General features: G+C 33.0%; 1 protein-coding gene across 13 annotated transcripts in view; it reads right to left on the bottom strand.

The window, feature by feature from the left end:
* PICALM (phosphatidylinositol binding clathrin assembly protein) overlaps positions 1-25,805 on the bottom strand; it is a 102,239-nt gene that overhangs the window by 37,997 nt on the left and 38,437 nt on the right. For 12 of the 13 annotated variants that reach the window (XM_081267152.1, XM_081267157.1, XM_081267158.1 and 9 more), the window contains exons 4-8: positions 23,606-23,708; positions 13,651-13,744; positions 8,472-8,583; positions 6,803-6,909; positions 4,495-4,536 (exon numbers count right to left, since the gene is read on the bottom strand). In XM_081267152.1, the coding sequence (XP_081123278.1) occupies positions 4,495-4,536; positions 6,803-6,909; positions 8,472-8,583; positions 13,651-13,744; positions 23,606-23,708 (458 nt within the window). The remainder of the gene's footprint in view (positions 1-4,494; positions 4,537-6,802; positions 6,910-8,471; positions 8,584-13,650; positions 13,745-23,605; positions 23,709-25,805) is intronic. The other variant, XM_081267156.1, reaches the window with a different exon arrangement.

The following is a 25,805-nucleotide window of genomic DNA, read 5'->3' as shown; positions in this document are numbered from 1 at the left end:
TTATTATTAACTCAAAAGAATGAAAACTTATCGACGTAAGAAAAGACTCATTTAACAATGTTTTAAGTAGCTTTATTTATATAGTCAAGAATCTGAGCAATCCCCAAATCCATTTGGAAAACTGTAAGTTCACATAAAATGAAATACTACTTAAAAATAATGAAGAATGAATTAATTAATGGTATATTTAACAACATGGAAAGATCTGGAAACATGTTTATCAGCCAGATATAAAAGTAAATACTTATATGATATTACAACACACAAACACATACACACACCCCTCTTATTTTTGTCTACTGTTCATAACATACAGCTCTGACAGCCTGTGTAACTTCCTAAGAGTGAGATGGGGATATAGCTCAGAGGTAGAGCACTTGCCTAACATGCACAAGGCCCTGGATTCAATCCTCTACACAGGTTGGCGGGATTCCTAAGAGTGCTTCAGAGCTCAGGAAGCAAAGTCTGTCTTTCTCACTTCCTGCTTCCTTTCACCTGCTCCTTTTTCTCCCCAAGGCAGGATATACAAACTAGGATTTCTCTCCTCAAGGACCATTACAGAAACTCTAATGCTCTAATCTTCTCTTCTGTCTTGAAGCTGTCCATAAAGTAATTTTCTGATCTATGTTTTGTGATAATAGATCATTAGACCCAACATTTCAAAAGGGACCCTGTCCCACACCTGGGAGAAAGGCAGACCAAATAGAGAGGCCTAGAAGAATCTGAACAGACAGATCTGAGTTTTTCCAGTCAGTTTGTTAGCATTAATCATACCCTTTTGTCTAATCATATTTCTACGGGTTGTGCATGTTACCCTAAAGGTCAGTTCAAAAAGTTTCTTTGGACCAAATAATTAGATGTTTGGGGGAAATGACATGCCCAGAGAGGGCATGCAAGCTCCACATCCCTTCCTACATGCTTCATCCTATAAAACTCTTTATCCTTTATAATAAACCAGCAAACCTGGTTCCCTGAATTCTCTGAATCACTCTAGCAATTAACCAAACCTGAAGAGAACGGTTATTGGAACCCTAATTTATAGGTAGCCAGTCATAAATACTGGTAAAACAGCCTCCTATTGATTTATATCTCAAGTGGGAGGGAGGTAGCACATTTGGGGACTCTGGGATCTGGAGTTCTCTTCAGGTAGAGTGTGTCGGAATTAAATTGAACTGAAGTGAATTAGGAGACACCCAACTGGTGTTTACAGGATTGCTTGCTTGGTGTGTGTGGGAAAAAATCTCATACATCTGGTATCTCAAATGATCTGTGTTGTGAGAGTATAGTAGGATACCCAAAGTTCAAATCTGTATTGCCACTGAATGTCTACAACTAATATAACTTATTGATTCTATTCATATTAAGTTCAAGAACTGATAAAATTATGCTACAAACCAAGTATTTCTTATCTGAAATGCTTAGGATCAGAAGTCTTCTGAATTTCTTAATTTTGAATATTTGTGTATATATATAATGAGATATCTTGGGAAGGGGTCCCCCAAGTCTAAATATGAATTTATAGGTTTCACAATATATCCCAGAAACATAGCCTAAGAGTAATTTCAGAAATACTTTTTTGTGTGGCCACATTCTGACTATGGCCTGTCACATGAGGCCAGGGGCCACATACAGAATCTCCCACTTTTTGGAGCATTTTGAAGCATCTCTAAAGCCTATATCAGAATTCAAACTTGTAATTGTACATGAAGGTGGACACAAAAGATTGGGGTGATGAAAATGATCTGTCTTGAATGGCATATTGGTTAAACACATGTCTATATCTAAGAAATTTCACTGAAATGGATACTTTATACAATATTTTTTAAAAACTAAAGACTAGTTTAAAACTCTTGGACTATTGGTCAAATATCAAACTAGTATTCGGTTAAGAGTCAAATTTCTTTCAAGAGGAAATCTTTCAGTACGCAGGGCAAGAATGGTTCACTATTTAAGCAAAGCAAATGCATCAATGACATGGGGGGTAAGTACAAGGGACTCTACCCATGGGTACTTGACCACTGAGCCCCTTTTGTATTTTATTTTGAGTTAGGTTCTCACTAAGGTGCTTAGGGCCTTGCTAAGTTGCGAAGGCTGGTTTTGAACTTGCAATCCTCCTGCCTCAGCTGCCCAAGCTGCTGGAATTATATAGGCATGTGTCACAGTTCCCAGCTCAATGACATTTCTTTACCCCAAATACTCTATGGGATTTGAGAAGTTTCTGGTTACACAATCCAAAAACAAAAGAGGCAGCACCTAGCTAATTCCTCTTCAAATTATAACTTTTTTTTTTTTAAGAGAGAGGGAGGAGAGAGAGAGAGAGAGAGAGAGAGAGAGAGAGAGAATTTTTTTTTTAATATTTATTTTTTAGTTCTCGGCGGACACAACATCTTTGTTGGTATGTGGTGCTGAGGATCGAACCCGGGCCGCACGCATGCCAGGTGAGCGCGCTACCGCTTGAGCCACATCCCCAGCCCTCAAATTATAACTTTAATCATTTCTTTCAGTATTTTCTCTAAACAGTATATACCAAGACCTTACCACAAGGGAGATCTAGGAGAAAACTATTTTTAAAATGAAAAACTAGACTGTAAGATTGATTTTTATAATGAAAAGAGAACATTGTACATGTACATCCTCTCCCCCCAGCAACGAATCTGTTAATCAGCATTTTACAGATGATAAAAGTTAAAGTATAACAAGAGCTTTTAGTGCAGATGATCATAGGGGTGTTGAGGATTGTGATTAACATTTAAAAAGCTCTTCTAACACAACAGCAGCATGTTAGCTATCTTGCAGAAGATCACTGAATTCATAAAGTAGACAACACTAGCAATCCACTGCACAGATAAATCGCAGGTTAAAACTGTGCCCATTCAAACTGTACTTCAATTTTTTCTGAAGGGTTTAAGAGGTGGCTTACAAATCAAAGTTACAAGTCATGACAAAACATTTCTAAAATTCCTAAGCATATATAACTTTTTGAAAACACAAATATTTCAGTTAAGAGTTAAAAAATGTGATGCTTCACATCTTAGAGGAATTTCTAAAAATAATAATAATAATAAGTAATCGCTAATTTCCACTCTTCTACATTACCATCATCTTACCTAATGTGTAGGCAACTTTTGGTTCACTCCTGAAAAACTTGTGACTCACCAAAAGAATGCCTGGCTTGTTGTTCTTTTTTCTTAACAATCACCAATAAAGAGAGAGGGAAGGAGGAAGGGATAAAGGCTGGCCAACCCTGCCCAATTATAATGCTATGAATATTCAAGTACAAATGACAACAACAGGTAATTTCTATGTATTATTTAATATTTACTATTTTAAAACAAAATATAGAGGAACCTGGCATGACAAATTAGGTGGATAATGAAGCAATCTGAAGCTGCCGGATCATTTTATACTGTACATTCTTCAAGCAATACCTGTGTCTCATACTCAGCCCAGAATAACATGCTCAGTCTTAATGAAGCCAATTCATCTCATGTGGACATATGCATGAGTGCTTTACTTACATATAACCCATAACTAGATCTACTGCATACTTAGTCTTGAGATCAGAGGAATAAACCAGAATGAATGCAAAGAAACACAATGAGAAACAGTGACAACAAAGTGTTTGAAAGATGTCATTGAATGGTTCAAAACAAGGTAAAAGAGATGTCACCTATTAAGGACAAAACTGACATAAGTGGTTTAACAAAGACAATTTATACCAGACACTTTCTAAATACTCAGTAAATGAAACACTGAGAATAAGCCAGAAGAAACTGCAGGTATAATGTTTCTTTCCCACAATTTTTTTAAAGATGATGATAAACAACAGTTAACATTAACTAAATATTTTTTATTCTTCATATGTTTTAGGTATTAGCTCATTTAATCCACAATCTACTGTATGAAATAGGCAGTATAATATTCCCATTTTACAGATGATGAAAGTTAAAGTATAAAAAGTGACTTCCCCAAAATCACCAGGCCAGCTAACTGCAATCAGGACTTAAGCTCTGGTAGTTTAACAACAAAGCCCACTCTCTTAATTCTGTATTATACTTTGATGTTTATCCCTATTTAATACTCCCACCTAAGTCAAAGCAAAACTTTTTACTTTTTTTAAAAAAACAAACAAAAATCTATGTAAAATAATTCTCTACCACTAACATAATGAAAATTTTGTACAATACTATTCTAAGTTCAGTTCCCAGGTTTTGTTTTTACTTTTTCTTCCTTTTTTGATAATGACTGGGTGGGGAGAACTAAAGGAAATAAATAAAGGATTGGTATACAACAGTAGCAGGAAGAATGATCATTTATGTGATCATTATATGTGATTATAATGTTAAAACAATCTTCAGGAATATATCAAAATGATAAAATCTGTGTAGAAAAATTTAAACTGATCTCTTTGACAATAGGGGTTATAAACTATCCATCATCTTAGCATTACAGTATACAACAGAAAGTGAACCGATATTTTAATAATATACTAACCTGTGAAAGGTCTGGTATATCACCTCTGTCAATTCCAACTTGCTGTAAGAAAAAGCATTATATTTAGCAGATAAAATTATAATAAAGATTTTTATTAATAAGTTGTGGGAAAATGACATATTATAGATTGACTTCTTAAAAACAGAAAAATATTTAACTTTCAAAGATATCACTAAATGTTTCCAATGGCATATATATTATTTGATGGCTCTAGGAATCTTAAACAGTATAGGAACTAAAGCCAGAAATTTAAGTGAAGCCTATATTAAGGTAAAATTCCAGTGTCTTCTAAAGACCTATATAAGCAACCTTGCTAACTCTGAAAAATTCTGTCATATAATAAAAATACTATGGCAAGAATGAGGGAGACTACCATGAACAAGTTCCTTGGAACACAGAAACTTAAACAAACCTGATGATATTGACTTTTGTCTTTCTCCATAAAATTAGCTTTCCCTGATGATTACCAAATGTATGGTCAGTTGGGTAGTTTAGCTTTATACATATGTCAAGGAATATCTAAACAGGATATACCTGTGTCCATAAAACCCCCAACACACTTCCACAAAGTTCAGGAACAAGGTAGTTTTCAGGGAAAAAAAAAAAGTTCCTACAAATTCTAGCACATAACTTAAGAAAACTGCATCCCATCCTGTGGCCATGTTTCATTTGCTAGTCATTCTTCTTTTTCTCAACTTCTGAGGATCCCAGAATGATGTTAATAGCTCATTACTGCCTGAGACATGTGCCCCCTTGAAACATATTTCAAAAGGTTACTCTTGCCTTTACTCCAAGAACTAAGATCTCTCTCTCTCTCTCTCTTTTTTTTTTTTTTTTAGAGAGAGTGAGAGAGAGGAGAGAGAGAGAATTTTTTTTTTTAATATTTATTTCTTAGTTCTCGGCGGACACAACATCTTTGTTGGTATGTGGTGCTGAGGATCGAACCCGGGCCGCACGCATGCCAGGCGAGCGCGCTACCACTTGAGCCACATCCCCAGCCCCGAACTAAGATCTCTTAAAGTTCAAGCCCACATACAATATCATGACAGAATATTTTAAGGCAAGGGAGTCCTTGTATCTCTTAGATCATATGGAGCAGATGGTTCTGGAGATGGAAGTGCTTAAAAACTTATGCCAGTAACTATAACTACCAAATGCAAAGAAAGAACACAAGAGGACAAAGAGAAAAATCAACAAATTAACATTTATTTTAAAAATTTTACTGCAGTCTGAACATAAATTCTACCCTCATGTTTTTAGCATATGACTGATTCTAAAGAAATATTTTAAAAAAATATATTTAAAAAAAAAGAATTGTAATACAAAAAAAATAGACATCTCCAAACCAAAAAAAAATCACTAATTTATCCTTGAAAGATCTTTAAATCCAAAATAAATTTCAGTAGGCACCTAAAATAGCAGAAAAACAACAATGGTAGGGCTGAGGATATAGCTGAATAGTAGAAAGCTTAACTAACATGCACAAGGACCTGGGTTTGATCCCTAGTACCACAAAACAAAAACAAAAAGACTACAAGGCTATTTTCTTTAAAGGTCTCATCATCCTGTTCTATACTATTCCATCAGCTAAAGAATAAAATACTACTATAGCTTTACAGCCTAGAATCACTATCCTGCTAGTTTCAGGGTACTGTCTTTGATGTGATTGATCAAATTATTTTAGGGAGATATCTGTAGCAGTAACAGGTAGACAGCGGAGAAAAGAAAAACCCTTGAGAGCTGCCCCTGGGTTGAGAAGATAATGCCCCCAAGCATTACCACAACTGTCTTCTGTGATAATTTCAGAAAAGTAATTTTTAAAAATTCACAAAATTAGATTATCCTATAACCTACTTTTATGATAAATATATAAATGCACTTCTATATGCAAACAAAGACATTTTCAAATATGAGTCTCCTGCTGCAGGAGAAAGGGAATGTGTACTGACATAGAATATTCTCTACCACAGTTAACAGAATAAACCTTTTGAAATACATGGTTCTAAACATAAAAATCACAGCCTACGTGGTATATCATTTATCTTATTTTATAGAGAACAATTTAAAAATAGATGATTTTAATATGCCCTATTGAATTAAATATGTAGCATGTTTTATTAAATATTATATCACATCTATACCTACTACAGAATTCATTTTGGCATATTAACATGACCATATATATACATATATATTCTTACTATACTGAAGACCTATCTTTCATTTGGATAATGAGTGATTTCTTCAATACCCATACTTTTAGATAAAAAAGCAAGTGAGGAGGCACAGTCCCTGAAAGACACTTTACCTCTGCAACTTTGAGAAACTCTGAAATTCTTGTCATCCTAGTTAAGAACTTCTTATAGATGTCAAGACCTTCTTTGCACTGGTTCTTTTTCATATCAAAATATTTTTCTGCCAAAAATAAAAATAAAAATACTTTTATTCACATCAAAATATAACACTTAAAAGGAAAAAAAAAATTCAGTAACAGCTTCAAAAATATCATATAGGTCTCAAAGGATATACCCTACAACAAAAACATCAGTGTTAAATTAATTTAGCTATTTAAAGCAAATTAGCCAAGAGATGCTATTATATTAAAAAGAGAAAAATTACTTGATTTTACTCATATTACTAATTTGTTCAACAATACTGCTACTCTCAAAATTTCCTGGGTATATATTTCCATGTATACGTATCATACTTTACTCCACATTAAAAAAGCACTAATATTTATACAATTATTTTTACTAACAGTGCATTTGTATTAACATACTAAATGGCAACTTCACCATGTTCAAAGTCACTTGGAAAGCTCATTTAACTTTAATGTGAACAGCGCTAACAATCTTAATTTATACTAATCAGAGGGTAGAAGACTATATTTTTCAGAACTTTATACAAAAGAGCAACTTACATTTCTCCTTATGAAAAAATAGGCCCAATTTTCCTAGCCTTGCAGATTAAAGCATCTCTGAATAAACTTGTTTTAGTGTAGTTTATCAAAATTATATTTAAATAAATACTTCTAAAGAGTGGATGGGGAAAAAATGAGCACACTGGAATAAAAATACTTGACATCTGACACCTAATATTTTGGCATTCTTTACTGTTATTTTATTATTTCATCCAAATCACACCAAAATAAATGAGCATTTCTAAGCAAAAAGTACCTGCATTCCACTGAATACACAAAAAAGCACTACAAATTCCTACCATACCTCAAAGTAAAAGGCACCCATAAAAATAAATGTTTAATGCATTAAAAATAATTATTCATTTTAAAATTAAGTATATGGACCAAAGGATAGCTCAGTGGTAGACAATGTATAGTATTCAAGATGCCCCAAGTTCAATCCTCACACACCCTTGCCCAAAATTAAATAATTAAGGGGTGGGGGGGAGTCAATTTTACAAAGCTGATTATGGAATAAAATATGAGGAAATAAGATTAAAATATATGCCATAAAATTTACTATCTTAAAGTCATTTAATTTTTAATGGATTTCTTTTTTATATTTCTGAAATACATAAAAATACATAAAGAAATACAGATACAAAGTTCAATTGGCATAGCTTGTAATTCCAGTTAATCCAGACGCTGAGGCAAAAGGATCACAAGTTCAAGACCAGCCTCAGCAATTCAGCAAGGCCCCAGGCAAAAAGAAAAAAAGGGGGGGAGGGGTGCAAGGGGTTGGTAGGAATATAGTTCAATGACAGAAAGTCCCCTGGGTTTAAACACAGTACTACAATATACAAATATATACAATCTAAGGTCTTCTAGCTGAACATTCTGGTTATAAAAATATGAATTTAATAACTTGCACATACAATCAGGCACAGACTTTTCTACAAATAAATTATAATGAATAAACATACTGCAATGAATTTTTAGGCAGCTTTAAGTAACAACTCAGTAAATATTATTTATTCATATAACAAACAAAATATTATTAGGCTACAACAGTATTTACCCAACAGATTAATAATTCCTTCATTGTATGCTGCAAATAGTCTAATGGCATCTTTGAACAGGAGCATGAAGGCAGCATTTATTACCCCATTTGTAAGTTCATTGCTATTAACCTGGAGGAGAAAATGAAAATGATATTAGCTAATTTTATGTTTTAAATGATAATGACAAATAAACTCCCTTCAAATTAAAACAGCAAATTCAAACATTTAGGCATATTAGAGAAAAAGTGTATATTTGCTTTCTATCATACATACATTACATATGAATTTGCTAACATGAGAACTTTCTGGATTTCTTAGAGTTACAAGCCAAATATTACAAAAATCTTAGATAAGGATTCAGATTTACATAAAAAACACAAGCAAACAAAACTGAAATTTTTGAACATTCATTTTTAGTTCAGAAATGTGTCATGTGGGAAAAAATAATGTCATTTACCCTTTAACTTTTGAAATTCCTAGATTATATTTCAAAAAAGTCTTTTAAGTAAAAATTTATTACATTATGTACTTTTAACAGCAACATGGAGCCCATTTCTAGATAGAAGCTCATAAAAGACTTACTGAATTATTATAAATAAGTATTAAATGGCCACTATAATCACCACAACACTGAGTAAAGGTAGACAGAAAATATGTATTTTCTTTTTAAGTGTATCGTTTCCCAGTATTACAAACTAACTTCATCTGGTCACTGGGAGAATTAAGTGATATCATAATTAAGAAGAATCTACCACAGGAGTTGACAAAAATAATTATAATGAGACAAAAAAAAAATAGCACTAATTTATCTATCAAGAATACTGGAAATATCTTTATTTTTTATTCAAGGAATTGATCAAATGGATAAACCAAGTAAATTGCTACATACATTATGATATAATACAAATTTGAAATGTAATTTTATATAGATATCCAATAATATAGTAAATGAAAAAAACATTTATGGTTGGCCCCTTTAAGCCTCTCTATATAAACCAAAATATTGTTTTGTAATTATGTCAATCTTCTTTGTCTTCTAGAACAGAAGTCAGCAAGTTGGGGGTAGAGTCAGACCGTGAATGTTTTAGACTTTGTGAGCCATCCAGTCTTTGCTATTAACTATTCAACTCTGTTGTTAAAATACAAAAGCAACCGTGAACAATATGTAAACCAATAAGTCTGACTATGATCCAGTAACACTATGAACACTGAAATCTGAAATTTCATATACTTTTCACCTACCACAAAATACTCTTCAAAACTTTTCAACCATTTAAGTATAGAAAAACAATTTTTATCTCATGTGCCATACAAAAACAGGCAGCAGGCTATAGTTTGATAATCCTGTTCTAATTTTGAAACACAGGATTCATTTTTTGAACACTTAACTATGTGCCACACATTCTTAGGAAATAGGGATACAGCAGAGAACAACACAGTCCTGCTTCCTGCCTAAAGAAGCTTGAAGACTAGCAACTAATAATATAAAGGAAAAAACAATTTCATCATGAAATCATCACAATCCCATTCAAGGATTTGCCTTTAAGCAAGTCTTAAGCATGTCAGAGGCCAAAAAGAGAGAAGGGATGGGGGATATATCAAGGAAAGAAAACTACAGACCAATATCCTTGATGAACATAGATCCAAAAATTCCTAATATAACTTATTAAATCAAAGAAGGTGGTGTATAAGGGCTGGGGCTGTAACTCAGTGGCAGAGTGCTTGCCAGCACATGTGAGGCACTGGGTTCAATCTTTAGTCGCATAAAAATAAATAAAATAAAGGCATGCTATCTATCTATCTACAACTACAAAAAAAATTTTTTTAAGAAATTTTTGAACATTCATTTTTAGTTCAGAAATGTGTCATGTGGGAAAAACGTGTGGGGGTCAACATCATAAAGATACAGGAAAGATCAGTGCAGCAGAAAGAGGAAAACAAGAGGTAGAGAGTATGGATGGAAAGGGGAGGAAATATGGAATGAATTTAACAAAATCATGTTATATGCATATATTAAAGTACACCAAAGGAAATTTATTTATGTATCTGTAGAAAGTACCAATCAAACAAATTATTTATTTATTAAACAAGCAAAAAAAAATCAGTAAAGTAGGGGTAAAAAGAATAAGGGGAGGGAGGAGGAGAGAGAAGGGACATAAATGGGGACCGAAAATCAAATTCTTTGCACATATGATTTTGTCAAAATGCACCTAAATACGATGTATAACTATAATGCTGTAATTTTTTTAAAAAAAACTTAGCAAGTCATATTTAACAAGACATAAAGATTGTACATTATGACCAAAGTGGTTTCATTCCAGGGATGCAAAGATAGTTCAAAAGATGCAAATCAATAAATGGAATTCACTACATAAATAGAATTAATGACCAAAACCACATAATTATCTCAACAGATGCAGAAAAAGCTTTCAACAAAATTCAGCACCTATTTGTGATGATGATGATGATGATAATGATAATAATACTGAAGAAACTAAGAGACAAAAGGAAGTTACCACAACATTATAAAGGCTATATGGGACAAACCCAAAGCCAGCATTATAGTGAATGGAGAAAAACTGAAAGTATTTCCCTAAATCAGAAACAAGACACTCTCAACACTCCTATTCAATATAATTACTTGAAATTTTAGCCTGAGCAATTAGGCAAAAAAAAAAAAAAAAAAAAGGAAATAAAAGGGATATAAATAGGTAGGGATGAAGTCAAATTACCACTGTTTGCAGATGTTAGGATCCTGTATTTAGAAGATCCAAAAATCTCCAGTAGAGCTAATTAAAAAATTCAGTGAAGTAGCAGGATACAAAAATCAGTAATCTTCCTATATACCACTAATGAATCCACTAAAAAAGAAATCAGGAAAATAACTCCATTCATAATAGTCTCATGAATGATTGAATACATACAGATATACATACATAACCTAGGAAATCTAACCAGTGAGGTGAAAGACTTCTACAATGATAATTATAGATCACTGAAGAAAGAAGGTGAAGAAGACCATGAAAGATGGATAGGTAAGAAGAACTGATATTGTTAAAATGACTATATTACCAAAAGTGATCTACACATTCAATGTCACCTGCATTAAAATACCCATTAGTATTCACAGAAAAACAGTACTAAAATTCATATGGAAGAATAAAAGATCCAGAATAGCCAAAATAACTTGAAGCAAAAAGAGCAATGCTAGAGGCATCACAATGCCCAATTTTATTTTATACTAGAAAGGTATAATAATAAAAACTGCATGGTACTGGTTTAAAAACAGATATATAAATAAATTGAATAGAAGACAGAAAAACCCCACCTACCCAGATACAATCACCTAATCCTTGACAAAGGTGCCAAAAACACTGGAAAAAGTCTTAACAAATGGTCGTGGAAGAAGTAAAAATCCAGAGGGAGAAGAAGAAACTAGATTTCTATCTGTCACTTGATATAAAAGTCAAATGAAAATGGATCCAAGACCTAGAAATTAGACCAGTAACCTTGAAGAGGAGCAGAAAACATAAGGTTCAGTATTCCAACATACTGGTGCAGGCGACAACTTCCTCAATAGCATTCCTAAAGCTCAGAAAATAAGAACAAGAATTAACAAATGGATGGCATCAAATTAAAAAGCTTCTGCACAGCAAAGGAAACCATTAAAAGTGTGAAAATGGAGCCTACAGAATGGAAGAAAAATCTTTGCCAGCTGTTCTTCCAACAGAGGATTAATACACAAAATATATATTAAAAAAAAACTTAAAATCAACACCCAAAACCCCCAAATAATCCAGTCAATAAATGGGCAAATGAACTGAATGGATACTTCTCAAAACAAGAAATACAAATGGCCAACACATGTATGAAAAGATGTTCAACATTTTTAGCAAACAAGGGAATGCAAATCAAAACTTCACTGAGATTTTATCTCTCTAGTTAGAATGGCAATCATAAAAATATAAGTAATAATCAATGTTGACAAGGATGAAAGTGAAAAGTAACTCTAATATACTGTTGGTGAGACCAAATCAATACAAGCACTAAGGAAATCAATGCGGAGGTTCCTCAAAAGACTAGGAATGGAACCACCGTATGATGCAGCTATACCATTCCTCAGTATTTACCCTGAAGAATTGAAGTCATCATGCTAAACAATACACGCATATTCATGTTTATAGTGACACCACTGACAACAGCCAAACTATGGGATCAGTCAAGGTATCCATCAATGGGCAAATGGATATAGAAAATATGGCACATATATACACAATGGAATTTTATTCAGCCAAGAAGAAAAATAAAATTATATCATTTGCAAGAAAATGGATGGAACTTGAGAATATTATGTTAAGCAAAATAAGCCAAAGTCAGAAGATGAAGGTTCATGTTTTCTTTCATCTATGGAAGCTAGAGAAGAAAAAGGAAAAGAAAAAGGGGAGGGGGATCCTCATGAAAATATAAGGTAGACCAACAGAGGAAGGGGACCAAGGAAAAAACAAGGGGAGGGAAATGGGAAGGAAGTACTTGGGAATGAAGATGACCTAATTATGTTACATGCATGTACAAATATGGAACAACAAATCCCGCTATTATGTTATTATAATGTACCAATAAAAATTAGAGGGGATAGGGAGAGGAAGAGGTAGGGAGAGAGAAGAGTTGAAAATGCTAACTTCTAACATAGTAAAAACAAATGACAATGCTGGCAACTTGGTTCAGATAATGGTTATTTAAATAAAAATTCCAGGGAATACAATGCCCTTTTGGGGTAATACATAATGAACTATTATACTATTTGAACTTTATTTCTGACAATTGTCAACTCATAAAACAGAAGTAAAACAATAAGGTGGCTATTCATAAAGAAAATCATTATGCATTTTTCAAATCCAAAGCCATTACCAAAATAAAGTACATTTTCAGATCAATCCCTTTGTCTTCTCCATCACTTTATTTAGCTTATACATCCTAAAATTCCAGAGCTAGAGAAGAAGCACCTAAGAAATTAGAGTAAATCTAAAACATAAAAATGAATAGGAATTTATCTAGGGACATTTATAGAAAATCTTTAGCCAAATAGTGTGTTATACTGTGAAAAAGTAAAGTCCATAAAAACTTGAGAATAAAAAATGATCAGTTACAATGATGTAATATTTTAAATCTTAAATTACAAATGTATAATCAACTTACATTAAAATCAAGGAGTGCATCCATTTGATTTTGAATAATTGGTACAGTTTTTAAGAGTTTTTCTGTGTTCATTGTTCTCATAACTCCATCAGCCCTATATGAAAGAAAAGAAAAAAAAAGAAATCAATTTCCTATTAAATCCCATCTGGGTCTATACCTAGAGGATAAAGTTGCTACGAAACGTGTCACATTTTTAAGTCACTGTACTTGAAACTTCAAGCAAGGATCATACAGAAAACACACACACACACACACACACACACACAAAAAGTAACACTATATATCTCCAATATTACTGTGTTCATTTAAAAGCAAAAAGAAAGCTGTAAACCATGAGACTTAAGAACTAAAGTTTATATTCCGTACCAGGAATATACTTTTCATAGAAGGAAACCATATGCTCTTCACAACCACTTGTGTGTGAAAGATAGACTTAACCAATTTAAAAAAAAATCATTTGCCTCACTATGGAGCTGTTAGTTTGGATGTGAGATGTCCCTCAAAAACTCACGTGTGATAAAATACAAGGTTTAGAAGTGAAATGAATTGGTTATGAGAGCTTTAACCCCATCAGTAAATTAATACACTGATGGGATTAACAGAGTGGTGCCCAAAGGCAGATTGTGGTTGGAAAAAGTAGGTTACTGGGGGCGTGTCTTTGGGGTATGTATTTTGTATCTGGTGAGTAGAGTCTTTCCCTCTGCTTTCTGATCATCATGTGAGCCACTCATCATTCTGCCAAACTCTTCCACCATAATGTTCTGACTCATCTAAAGCCCCAAGGAATGGAGCTATCTATGAACTCAGAACTCTATGAGCCCCCAAATAAACTTTTCCTCCTCTAAAATTGTTCTTGTCAGGTCTTTCAGTCACAGCAGTGAAAAACCTGACTAAAACAGGATTTAAGAGTTGAACTCAAGTCTTCGAACACTGCTATATTCAAAGTATTTTATTCAGGACTCAAATAGCTTATAATACAGATTATAGCTAAAACCCAATCAACTACAATCCAGATACCAGGGGGGAAAAAAAACAATTAAGCTATGAAAAGCAACAATAGTGCTTCACAAGAAACAACAGTTTAATAAACACTGGACTGCTTTAGTTAGGCTGCTACTAACCAGTTTTATCCTGAATAGCCTTACTAATATAATGCACTAACCCATCCATCAATAGTTTGAAACTATTTCCTCTCAAGTGGTATACTACCTAGGTTGGTACCAGATGCTAGAGTTTGGGCTGAGAATACCAATCTCTCTTTGCAAGCCGTTATTTTCATAAACATCACACTCTCATTAGTTACCATCAGTTCCCTTTTAATTCTCCCTCTCTTCTTGCTGAAGTCATTTTTTTAACCTTTTGATCTTTCTCTAATACAAAAAACTTATACATTGGTTCAGTATTTTTGGTTAACTTCAACATCTACACAAACAACCAATTCAACATCTTGATCTCAAAGTTCCTCTACAGCATTCCCTATTCCTATTGATCCTTTCTATCCCCAGATAAACTACTCTACTCCTCAGCTCCCAAATTTTAAAAAGACAAAACTCAGACACCTTATTCTACAACAATAACCTTTTAACCTTACAGCTGCTTTGGTCAAGTATCCCCAAACCAAAAACTATTTGACCTCATCAAAAACCTCAATTTATTAACTCTACTACTATCCACATTGATCCCTTCTCATTTTACTTTCTTCATGTAGCTTATTACTCCACAGATCATTGTTGTAAACACTTCCTTACAAATATTCCTAATTTTCTTCCACCTGTCTTCTTCACTGCAGTCATCTGGCAAATTGACAATCCTGGCTGAGCAAACATTTAACTTATCCATGCCTATACACACACAATTGGGTGCTAGTAAAGAAAACCACCCAACTGCGAAAACTGGCAAAAATGAATTCATGACCATCAACCTCTAATAGGTATTCAACATTGCAAGCAATCCTCTTAGCCTGCTCTAGTGAACTCCTGTTCTACATACACTCATAGCTACTTCTCCTACTTCTATATCACTGCCTACTCACACAAACTCTTGAATCATAATTCCCAAAATACTTCATTCAGAAATAAACAACAAAAAGATACTGTCAGGTCTTCTTGAAACCCAAACTATATTTATTTGGTCTCCTCTGTTGTAATGGAGGAGGTCTTCATCTATCAAACAGAAATACCACTTATGCAGGTGTTTAACATCCCATTCTGTCCATTGGTTGTCCTTTCTTTAACACAGCACCATTCAACAGAACTAGCTGTGATGATGAAATTGTTCTATAGCTGCATAATTTAATACGGTCAACTGACTAGTTAAATGTGGCTACTAAATATCTGAAATTTGGCTGATTCAAGTGAAGAGATGCATTTTTATTGCATTTTTAGCAATTTAATTTTAATTGGCTTATGTACCAAACAGCCAGTGCAGCTCATTAATCCTTTTTTAAATACTAGATCGTCCCTGTGGTCACACAAACAAAAATTCTAGGACCACTAATCACCATTCCTTAAACACACATACACACTCTCTTTCTCTCTCCCTGTCCCCCCACTAATCTCTATTCCCATCTATTTGCTACTCTCCTAGAGTCAAGCATGCTTATCAATCGAGTTCACACTTCACCTTACATTTATTTTCCAGTTCATTCCAATATGAGTCTACACTATGTAACTTCAGTTAAATCTCTAGGACAGAAACTCTGTTGCCTCTCCTTATTTCTTTATGTACTTATTTACTTTTTGGTGGAACTGGGGATTTAATTGGGGGCTTCTCACATGCTAGACAAGAGGTCTATCACTGTGCTATATCCCCAGTTCCTCCAATAGGTATTTATTATCTCATCTAACCAGACTTCTCAGCATCATTCAAATGCCTCCCCACCCCCACCCCCACCCCAGGCTCTTTCTTTCCTTCTTACAGAACCCAGGGCCTCATGATACTAGGTAGAAACTCTACCTACCCCTGAGCCATCCCCAGCTAAAGTTTTCCTCATTCATGAAACATTCTTTCCATCCACTATATCTCTCTCTCCTTGCTTTCTTTTCATTTCACTATCATTTAGTTCAATGTTGTTTTCTGGCTCCCCATCCTCTACCCACCCTCTAAAAAAGAGATGATGCAGTACCTAAAAAAGTCTTTCTGGGCCCTCTCTTCTCATTCCATATTTACTTTCCAGGTTATATGTCATTCCTAAGGTTGAAATTACCAAAATGCCATTAACACACTCATATTTCCAGAATGCCTTAGTTTTAAGTTAGTTATATCCAACGGCCTACTTGATATTTAAATCACATGCATCTCAAAGATAGTATTTCCAAACTGTCCTTAATTTTTCTTCTTCTTCTTTTTTCTTTTTTTGTTGTTGTAGATGAACACAATACCTTATTTTATTTCATTTTTTTAATTTTTATATGGTGCTGAGAATTGAACCCAGGGCCTCATATCTGTTAGGCAAGTGCTCTACCAATGAGCTACACCCCTAGCCCCAGGTCCTTAATTTTCTTTTATCACTAGATCCTATACTACTCTCCAAAACCTTCCCAGTAAAAGGTGTCATCTTCTCAGTGTCTTATTCCAGAAACCAGGGAATGTTTTTGACTACCAAAACTTTCCCAGTAAAAGGTGTCATCTTTCCAGTGTCTTATTCCAGAAACTTAGGGAATGTTTTTGACTCCTTCCTTTCTCATTAGCCTCTGCATTTCTTCCCAGAAAACTTTAAAATTCTTCAAGTAAGAAAAATCTTAAAGCTATATATCATATGCTCATATCAGATTTCAGAGAAACTCAAATACTTAACAAATCTAAATATTTGGATATGATTCAGACCAAATCCATGATTTCATATTTCATGTATAATATAAATTTTAAATTTCATTAACAGATTGTAATTAAATTTGGATACTTGATTACCAAATTTAAGAAAGCAGTATACTATAAGTTTGCTTTCTATGTCCTATTAAAGACAACACCAGAATTATTCTTTCTTTTGCTTATACAACAAAGTCTTGTCACTTGGGACACTACCGATTTAGACTACAAGGTAATTCAGTATAATTCAGGATTTAATACTACCAAAAAATAGAATGTAAAAAAAAAAAAAAAGAAAAGAAAGAAAGAAACAAATATTTAACAAACAATTGAAAAACTAAATCCACAGGCAATTTATTGGGTCTTTATACACAGAACCATTTCATGTACTGTTTATAAACACATTTGCTCATCTTTGTGAAAACTATTAATATCTACTTTGACAAGTCCTGAAGCTATAAATATAAAATTACGTTTTCTCATGAAGGTGACAAAATATACTAACAACCAAAAAAGGCTTTCTCAAAGAAGTGATATTTGAATAAATATTTGCCAGAAAAACAAAAGCTGACTTACAGGAAAAACAAAATATATATGAGTCAAAAGCCATTTAACCATTTATATTGGTAATTCATTTTGGTTTTTCAATACCCTATTATTTCCATTTAAAAGACTATTGCTGGTTTCTGTCTCATTTTTAAAAAATGAATCAATGTTTACATATAAAATACTCAATCTATAAATATATCTGACAAAAAAACATGCATAGGTCATTGATTATTTTGGGGTAGAAAAGCTTGCCCTGAGCTAGCTTGAAAGATAAGAGCCATAAAAATAAGTTAAATTTGATTACATTTTTTAAAATTTGCTGTAATTAGTTATACATGGCAATAGAATGCACTATGATACATCATACATAAATGGAGTATAATTTCTCATTCTTCTGGTTGTACATGATGTAGAATCCCACTGATCATATAGTTATATATGTATGTAATAATGTCTGATTCACTCTAGTTATCTACCTTTTTTTTTTTTTTTTTTTTGTAGTGCTGGAGATCAAACCCAGGGCTTTGTGTATGCTAGGCAAATGATCTACCACTAAGCAAGACACTCCAACCCAAGATTTTTAAACTTAATAATGTTAAACAAAAAGAGGAAGAAATATTTGTAACCTGGCAATTTATTTTCCTAATACACCAAAAGCTCATTTGGTGAGTGTTTATAATGTGCTGAGTATCATCAAAGATTAATTACATCAAGTGGGATCCACCCCAGGAATACAAGGTCTTTCAACATGTATCATTAACACACCATCAACAGAATGAAGGAGGGGGGATCATATGATCATCTTATAGATGCAGAAAAGGCATTTGATAAAATTTAATATCCTTTCATGATAAATTTTCAGAAAAAATTAGGTAAAGAATAAATGTACCTTGACATAATAAATGCCTTATATAACAAGCCCACAAAGAGCATAACACTGAACAGAGAAAAGTTGAAAGTTTTTCTCTAAGATCTGAACAAGGAAAGGATGCCCACTTTTATTCAAAATGGAACCAGAAGTCCTAGCTGACACAATCAGCCAAGAGACGGAAATAAATGATGTCCAAATTTAAAAGAAGAAAGTCAAATCTTCACTGTAGATGATATATTCTCATCCATACAAAAACCTTAAGAGGGGGTGGGGATATAGCTCAGTTGGTAGAGTGCTTGCCTCATATGCTCAAGGCCCTGGGTTCAATCCCCAGTAACACACACACACACACACACACACACACACACACACACACAGAAAAAAAAAAAAATAATGTGCTGAGTAGCATATATACTATCTCATCTAATTCTCACAAAAATCCAAATGGATCAATACTATTCAAATCACCACTGTTTTATAGATGAAATGACTCAAGTTTAGATGAAGGCTTCACAATCATGGAATCACATACTACTATGGCAGAAAAGGGTTGTGTGCTAAGAAATTGATCCTTTAACCCTTCAGGCTCAAGCAATCCTCTCCATTTATCTGAGTATCCTATATAACCAATATCAGTTTGTGTGTCGCTATGTGAAAAAAAAAAATCACACAAGCTCATGGATATATTAATAAAAGATCATTGATTTTAGGAAACATGCATCAAAGTATTAAGAGCTATAAACTATAAAAGGGCCTGAGATGTATAACCCAATCTCAAAAGGTTCATTAAAAGAAGTACATAAACATAGAGAATATAATTAGGGCAAATGCTGGCAAAATGTTAAAAACTGGTGATTCTGAGTAAAACACACAGAAGTTCTCTGTTGTATTCTTGTAACATTTCCCAAGCAAAATTATTTTAAAACAAAGATTTTTTTAAGTTGGCAAGCTAGCTTAACTACTTTACCAAGTTCCTCATCCAAATGCAGTAAAGCTAGTTTTCAAACATACATTTGTCTGCCAATGAAAGGCTTACCACTATTCAACACAATGGAAAAGAATGAAAAACTAATAGAGAAATGGCAATGGACATCAATTAACAAAGCATAAATTGTGAGGCTGGGGTCATAGCTCAGCAGTAGAGTGCTTGCCTAGCACGTTTCAGGCCCTGGGTTCGGTCCTCAGCACTACAAAAAAATAAATAAATAAAAGATATTGTATCCAACTACAACTAAAAAATAAATATTTTTTAAAAAGCATAAATGGTATTTTTAAAAAGAAAATATTTATTCAATTTACCAATATAAAATGTATACCTAATAAGATACATTTTCTATGAGGATGCTATTATAAAAATATTGGTAACTGTATTTAAGTCGATAATTGCTGGGCACTGTGTTGCATGCCTTTAACCTCAGAAACTTGGGAAGCTGAGGCACAAGGATCACAAGTTGAAGGTCAGTCTCAGCAACTTAGTGAGACCCTGTCTCAAAATAAAAAAGTGAAATGGCTGAAAGTATAGTTCAGTGGCAAAGCAACCTTGAGTTCCATTCCCAAGTACACCCCTTCACAAAAAAAAACCCACAATAATTTCACCTAACTTTTATAAAGGGAAATTTCGATATTTTCTATTAAAATGTTAAATGTATATATCCTGTGACTCACTAACCCTAAAAATTTATTCTATAATAAAATTCACTTAAAAATACACCCAACATGTCAAAGGATGGTCAACTCACAGCTTTTATAAGACCAAAAAATGAATGATCAAATGTACATCTAGAATATAATTCTACAGCCATGCCAATGAATGAGATGAATTTGTGTGTATGGAGATTAAAAATGTCAAAAATACATAGTAGGGAGGAAGCAATATTCAAAAAATATGATCTAATTATTATATAATTTTCTATGTGCTTCATATATTTATTTCTATTTGCACAAGAAGATTAGATATGACAAAATGTTAGCATTTTCTGTAAGTTAAGTTGCTATCTGAATGTTTAAAGTTTACTATTTTTATAAATGTAAAAAATTATCTTAAGCTGACAATGGCACATGCCTGAACTTTCAGCTAACTGGGAGGCTGAGGAAGGAGGGTCCCTTCAGCCCAGGAGTTCTAGACCAGCCCAGATTCCGTCTCAGAAAAAGAAAGTTTGCTCTATTAGATATAAAAATTCTCAGTCTTTGAAATCTATAATTATCTTAACCTGTAAGTATCATAAAGATCAGCTTTACTGAAAACACTCTATAGTGAAGTATTAATGCATGGCCCAACTAGAAAATGGTTTAATGGATAGGATCCAGGGATGAAGAACCAGACTTCTAATATGAACCTCTCCACTATAATCTAAAAAGTGCCTAAACAGATGAAGTAAAATCTGCAAAATTTTGGTAAGTTCCAAAACTAAAAATCATTTCTTCATTAATTTGGGATTAATTACAGAATAACTGAGTTCTGCTTTAAAATTTTTACATAACTAAGAATGTATTAAAGATAGCAAATATACTACCTCATCTAATTCTCACAAAAATCCAAATAAATGAATACTATTCAAATCATCACTGTTTTACAGATGAAATGACTCAGTTTAGATCAAGACTTCACAATCATGGCATCACATACTAAAATATTTTTATTAAATTTTTCACTTCAGTTTAATAATTTAAAATTTCAAGAGAAAAATTTAAAGGAACATAACAATTGCTTAGATCTTTGGGATGTCTGAGTTGTAGGTTAGCTCAGAAAGGCATTTACCAGAATATTTTTTGCAGATGCCAAAGTCCCCTCAGGACAGGCCTTTGTAGCTAAAAGGCTCAACACTACCTCTCAAGAGTACCTTTCGAAAGTGATTGGGGCTGTAGATCAATGGTACAGTGCTTGCCTATCATATCCTGGTTCAATCCAGGATAAACAGGGAGGGGAAAAAAAATCTATTTAGAAAAAAAAATGCCATCAGACATTAACAATATCTAGGAAAAATCTGTATATACCAGAGACATTGATTATCATCATTTTTATGACTAGTTCATGTACTAAGATTATTATTATTTAGGATGCAGCAAAAACTAAATTCATCTTCTGCATTCAGGATTAAAAGAATCAAAACAATATTGAAAAAAAGAACACAGTTGGAGGACTCACACTTTCTAATTTCAAAACTCACTACCAAAAAAAAATATAATCAAATTAATATGATACTGGCATGAGGATAGTCATATAGATCAACAACAGAACTACAAATTCAGAAATAAATCTTTACATTTATGGCAAATTCATTCTCAGCAATGGTGGTAATATGCCACCAGTACCGTCACACCATGAGAGAATAATCTTTTCATAAAATTGAACTTACACAATTTTGAACCCATGCCTCACACTATATATAAATATCATTTCAAAATAGGATTAAAAACCTAGATGTAAAAGCTAAAATTATATCTTAGAATAAAACACAGAAGTAAATCTTTGTGACCTTGTATTAAATAATTTTTTATTTTACATGATGCCAAAGTCCAGCAACCAATGGAGAAAAAAATATAAACTGAACTTTATCATAATGAAAATCTTTTGTTCTTCAAAGGACACCATCAAATCAATGAAAAAAAACAAGGTACAGAAGGGAAGAAAGTATTTGCAAATCATATGTGATCAAAGGACTGGTATCCAGACAGTCCCAGAATATACAGCAGTGTCCTCTTATCCACATACAATAAATCCCAAAATACCCAGTGGATATCTGAAACTGCATATAAACCCTATATATAACTATAGGTAACTATGCTCACTATTATTAGCCATCAGGGAAATGCAAACCCCAAATCATAAGACACAATTGCACATCCAGTAGGATGGCTACAATTAAACAAGAACAAAAATCAAAAGCCCAGAAAATAATGAGTTTTGGCAATATATGGAGAAACTGGAAATCCCACTCTCTACTAGTGGGAATGTAAAATAGTTCAACTGTTTTGAAAAACAGTTTGGCAGTTGCTCAAAATGCTAAAACCAAGAGTTACCATATAGTCCCAGCAATTCCACTCCTACATTTACACCCAAGAGAAGTCAAAAGATAATCCACACAAAATCTTGTACAATTATGCTCCCAGAAACATTATTCCTAATAACCAAAATGCAGAAACTCCTTGAATGTCTATCCACTGATAAACAGAGAAAAGATATGGTATTTATCAATGAATAAATACTACCTGGCTACAAAAAGATATGAAGTTCTGATATATGCTACAATATTACACCTAAAATATATTATGCTAAACAAAAGAAGCCAGACATAAAAGACCACATATTGATTAGCTCAATTTATAAGACCTATCCAAAACAGTAGATTCATGGTCACCAGGATCTGGGGGGAAAGGGGAATGGGAAATGGGAAATGACTGCTAATGGGGTGCTGAAAATGTTCTGAAATTAAATAATGGGGATAATGTCCAGAACTTTGTAAATACATTAAAAAACAATAAATCAGAGATTTTAAAGGGGTTATTTTTATATTATGTGAACTATATCTTAATAAAGCTACTACAAAATTTTTTAAAACTTGAAAAATCCTTCTACAAAAATTATTTGTCATCCTTCTTCAAAGAAAAATGAATTTCATCTTTCAAAACTAACTAAATTCCACATTCCATAATCTTTAAAAACTCCCATGTTTTTTACATTAAATATTCAAATTAATCAATTAATTCAAAAAAGAAAGCATAACTCACCCTCTCTTCACTTTTGTGAAATCAAATGCAACTTGTCTGTATGAAACTGCTTTTTCATTTAAATATCTACTATACCGCCTAATGAATGTAGACATGTCATATCCTGTAAGAAAAGAAGGTTTTAATAAATGATTAAAATCTCAATTTGTCTATAAAACTCACTTATTCAAGTTATAATGTCTTGATAATACAAATCAATTTAGTAATGTAAATTAAGTAACTAATGAATAATATTTTCACATTAAATTCTGTAAGAATTCACTTTTTTTTTTAAATTCAGTATCGCTATTTTGTCCAGACAGGCAACAAACTCATGATCCTCCTATCTCAGCCTCCAGACTGCCTGGGATTAAAGGCGCACATTACCATGCCTGGCAAGAATACATATTTTTAAAATCAGGTATGTAATATGCGACCTGAAAAGCCCTTTTCACTAAATTTCAGTAAAATAAGAAGTCTGTTTCACTTTTGATCCACATTCCTATTTCTTATTCAGCAGAAAGTGGAAGAAAATGTTTCTCTTACACAACTTAATAACCTCACAATTCAAATTTAACATCCTTTAGAACTGTAATCCCATTCCTCAAATTACCTAACAAATTTTACAATTTTTATACTTGAAGACAATTTCAATCCAAGATTTAAATCTTGAAAAATATTATCCTTACAGAAAACTTGAACATGAAGTTTTTAACCTTATAAATTTCCATGGAAAACCTTTATTTTCTCTAATACCGTTCCTGCTCCCCTATATGAATATTTTCAATGAAACCTTCTAAATGAACACAAATCTTTCTAATATTTTTGCTTCATCAAAATCACATCATTTGAAAACTTTAGCATCATAAAATGTCATGTTATAAAAAATCCTTTTGTTAGTTATTGCATGACTTGAGAAGTCCACCTTTAACTGTATTTGATCACTCCTGCTACTTTAAAAAGGCAATACCTGAAAACAACTGAAAAATGAGACTAGATTTAGCAATGGTCACCACTTTGTTCAACAAAAATTTATTGCGTGCCCCCCATCCTGCACGTAAATTCAGTGACCTGACGATCCACTGGAGAAAAATTAGTGAATAAAAATTTTTAAAAGTACACTTTCCCCATCTGGCCACATACCTCTAGTGCACATTAATGTTAAATACTCATGTTCCTCAGCTCTTTGGTTCATATTATTTCCTCTAATCTATTCTACTCCATCCTCTCTGGTAGGGGAAACATCTTTCACATCATTCAAGGCTCAGCTTCTTTGGAACATTGCTTAACTGTTCTATAAAAACTCATTCAAATTATAATGTCTTGATAATACAAATCAATTTAGTAATGTAAATTAAGTAACTAATGAACTGCCTCGACAGTATTCTTACTCCAAACACAACTGGTAGCTATCAGTAGTACAACACGTCTATTCTACTCACTAGAGTAGAATTTTATTTCTATATGCCCAGTGAATATTTAATATAGCAGAAAATACATCAGCAATCAAGATTTCTTTTCAAAAACACCACTAAATTACATGTTTTTAAATATTATTGTTTTGTCTTAACAATCTCTTTAAGAATGAGACAAAATGGTTTAATACACATGTCCAAGTAAGGTTCTTGTGTATTATTAGCTACTAATTTCCCATTTCCTTATTGATAAGGTTTTAAGGACAGTTTTAAAGGCCTTTTCTAGAGCAGTGGTTTGCACACTGTTTTCCACAGACTTTTAAAGTTCTAAAAAAGGAAAGTAGCAGCAGAAATAAAAGGATAAGTAGAGAAAGAAACAGTTTCTTCCATTTTCCCCAAATCAGAGAAGCCCCATATTTATTTGTTATAGATTCCTGTTTTGTGGGTAAGATTTCATTTCAAAAGAGGGATCTATTGCTTAATTTTCCCCCCTTTTATACCTCTTATTAAAATAAAATGAATTGTGTAACACGACACATTTACCAGTCTTCCAGAATCCAAGTAGTATTTCTATTTAACTATGGAAATACTATGAACTATGCGGCCCCTAACATAAAACACTAAATCCCAATGATTTTATTTCTACAAGACAACTAGCGCAATCACTAGAATAGTCTCAATGTCTTAAGACTTGGTTTATTCTGATCCAACTTGACCAAGTTGTACTTTCTTTATATCATACATTTCCCCTGCTTAAGCCAATTCACTTCCTCATCCATTCTCAAAGACTAACACAAGTCTCACCT

This window comes from Spermophilus citellus, assembly GCF_964194105.1.
Source record: "Spermophilus citellus genome assembly, chromosome: 2".
NCBI lineage: Eukaryota > Metazoa > Chordata > Mammalia > Rodentia > Sciuridae > Spermophilus > Spermophilus citellus.
The sequence above is the reverse complement of the archived record's forward strand: the minus strand, read 5'-3'. Positions and strand labels throughout refer to the sequence as shown.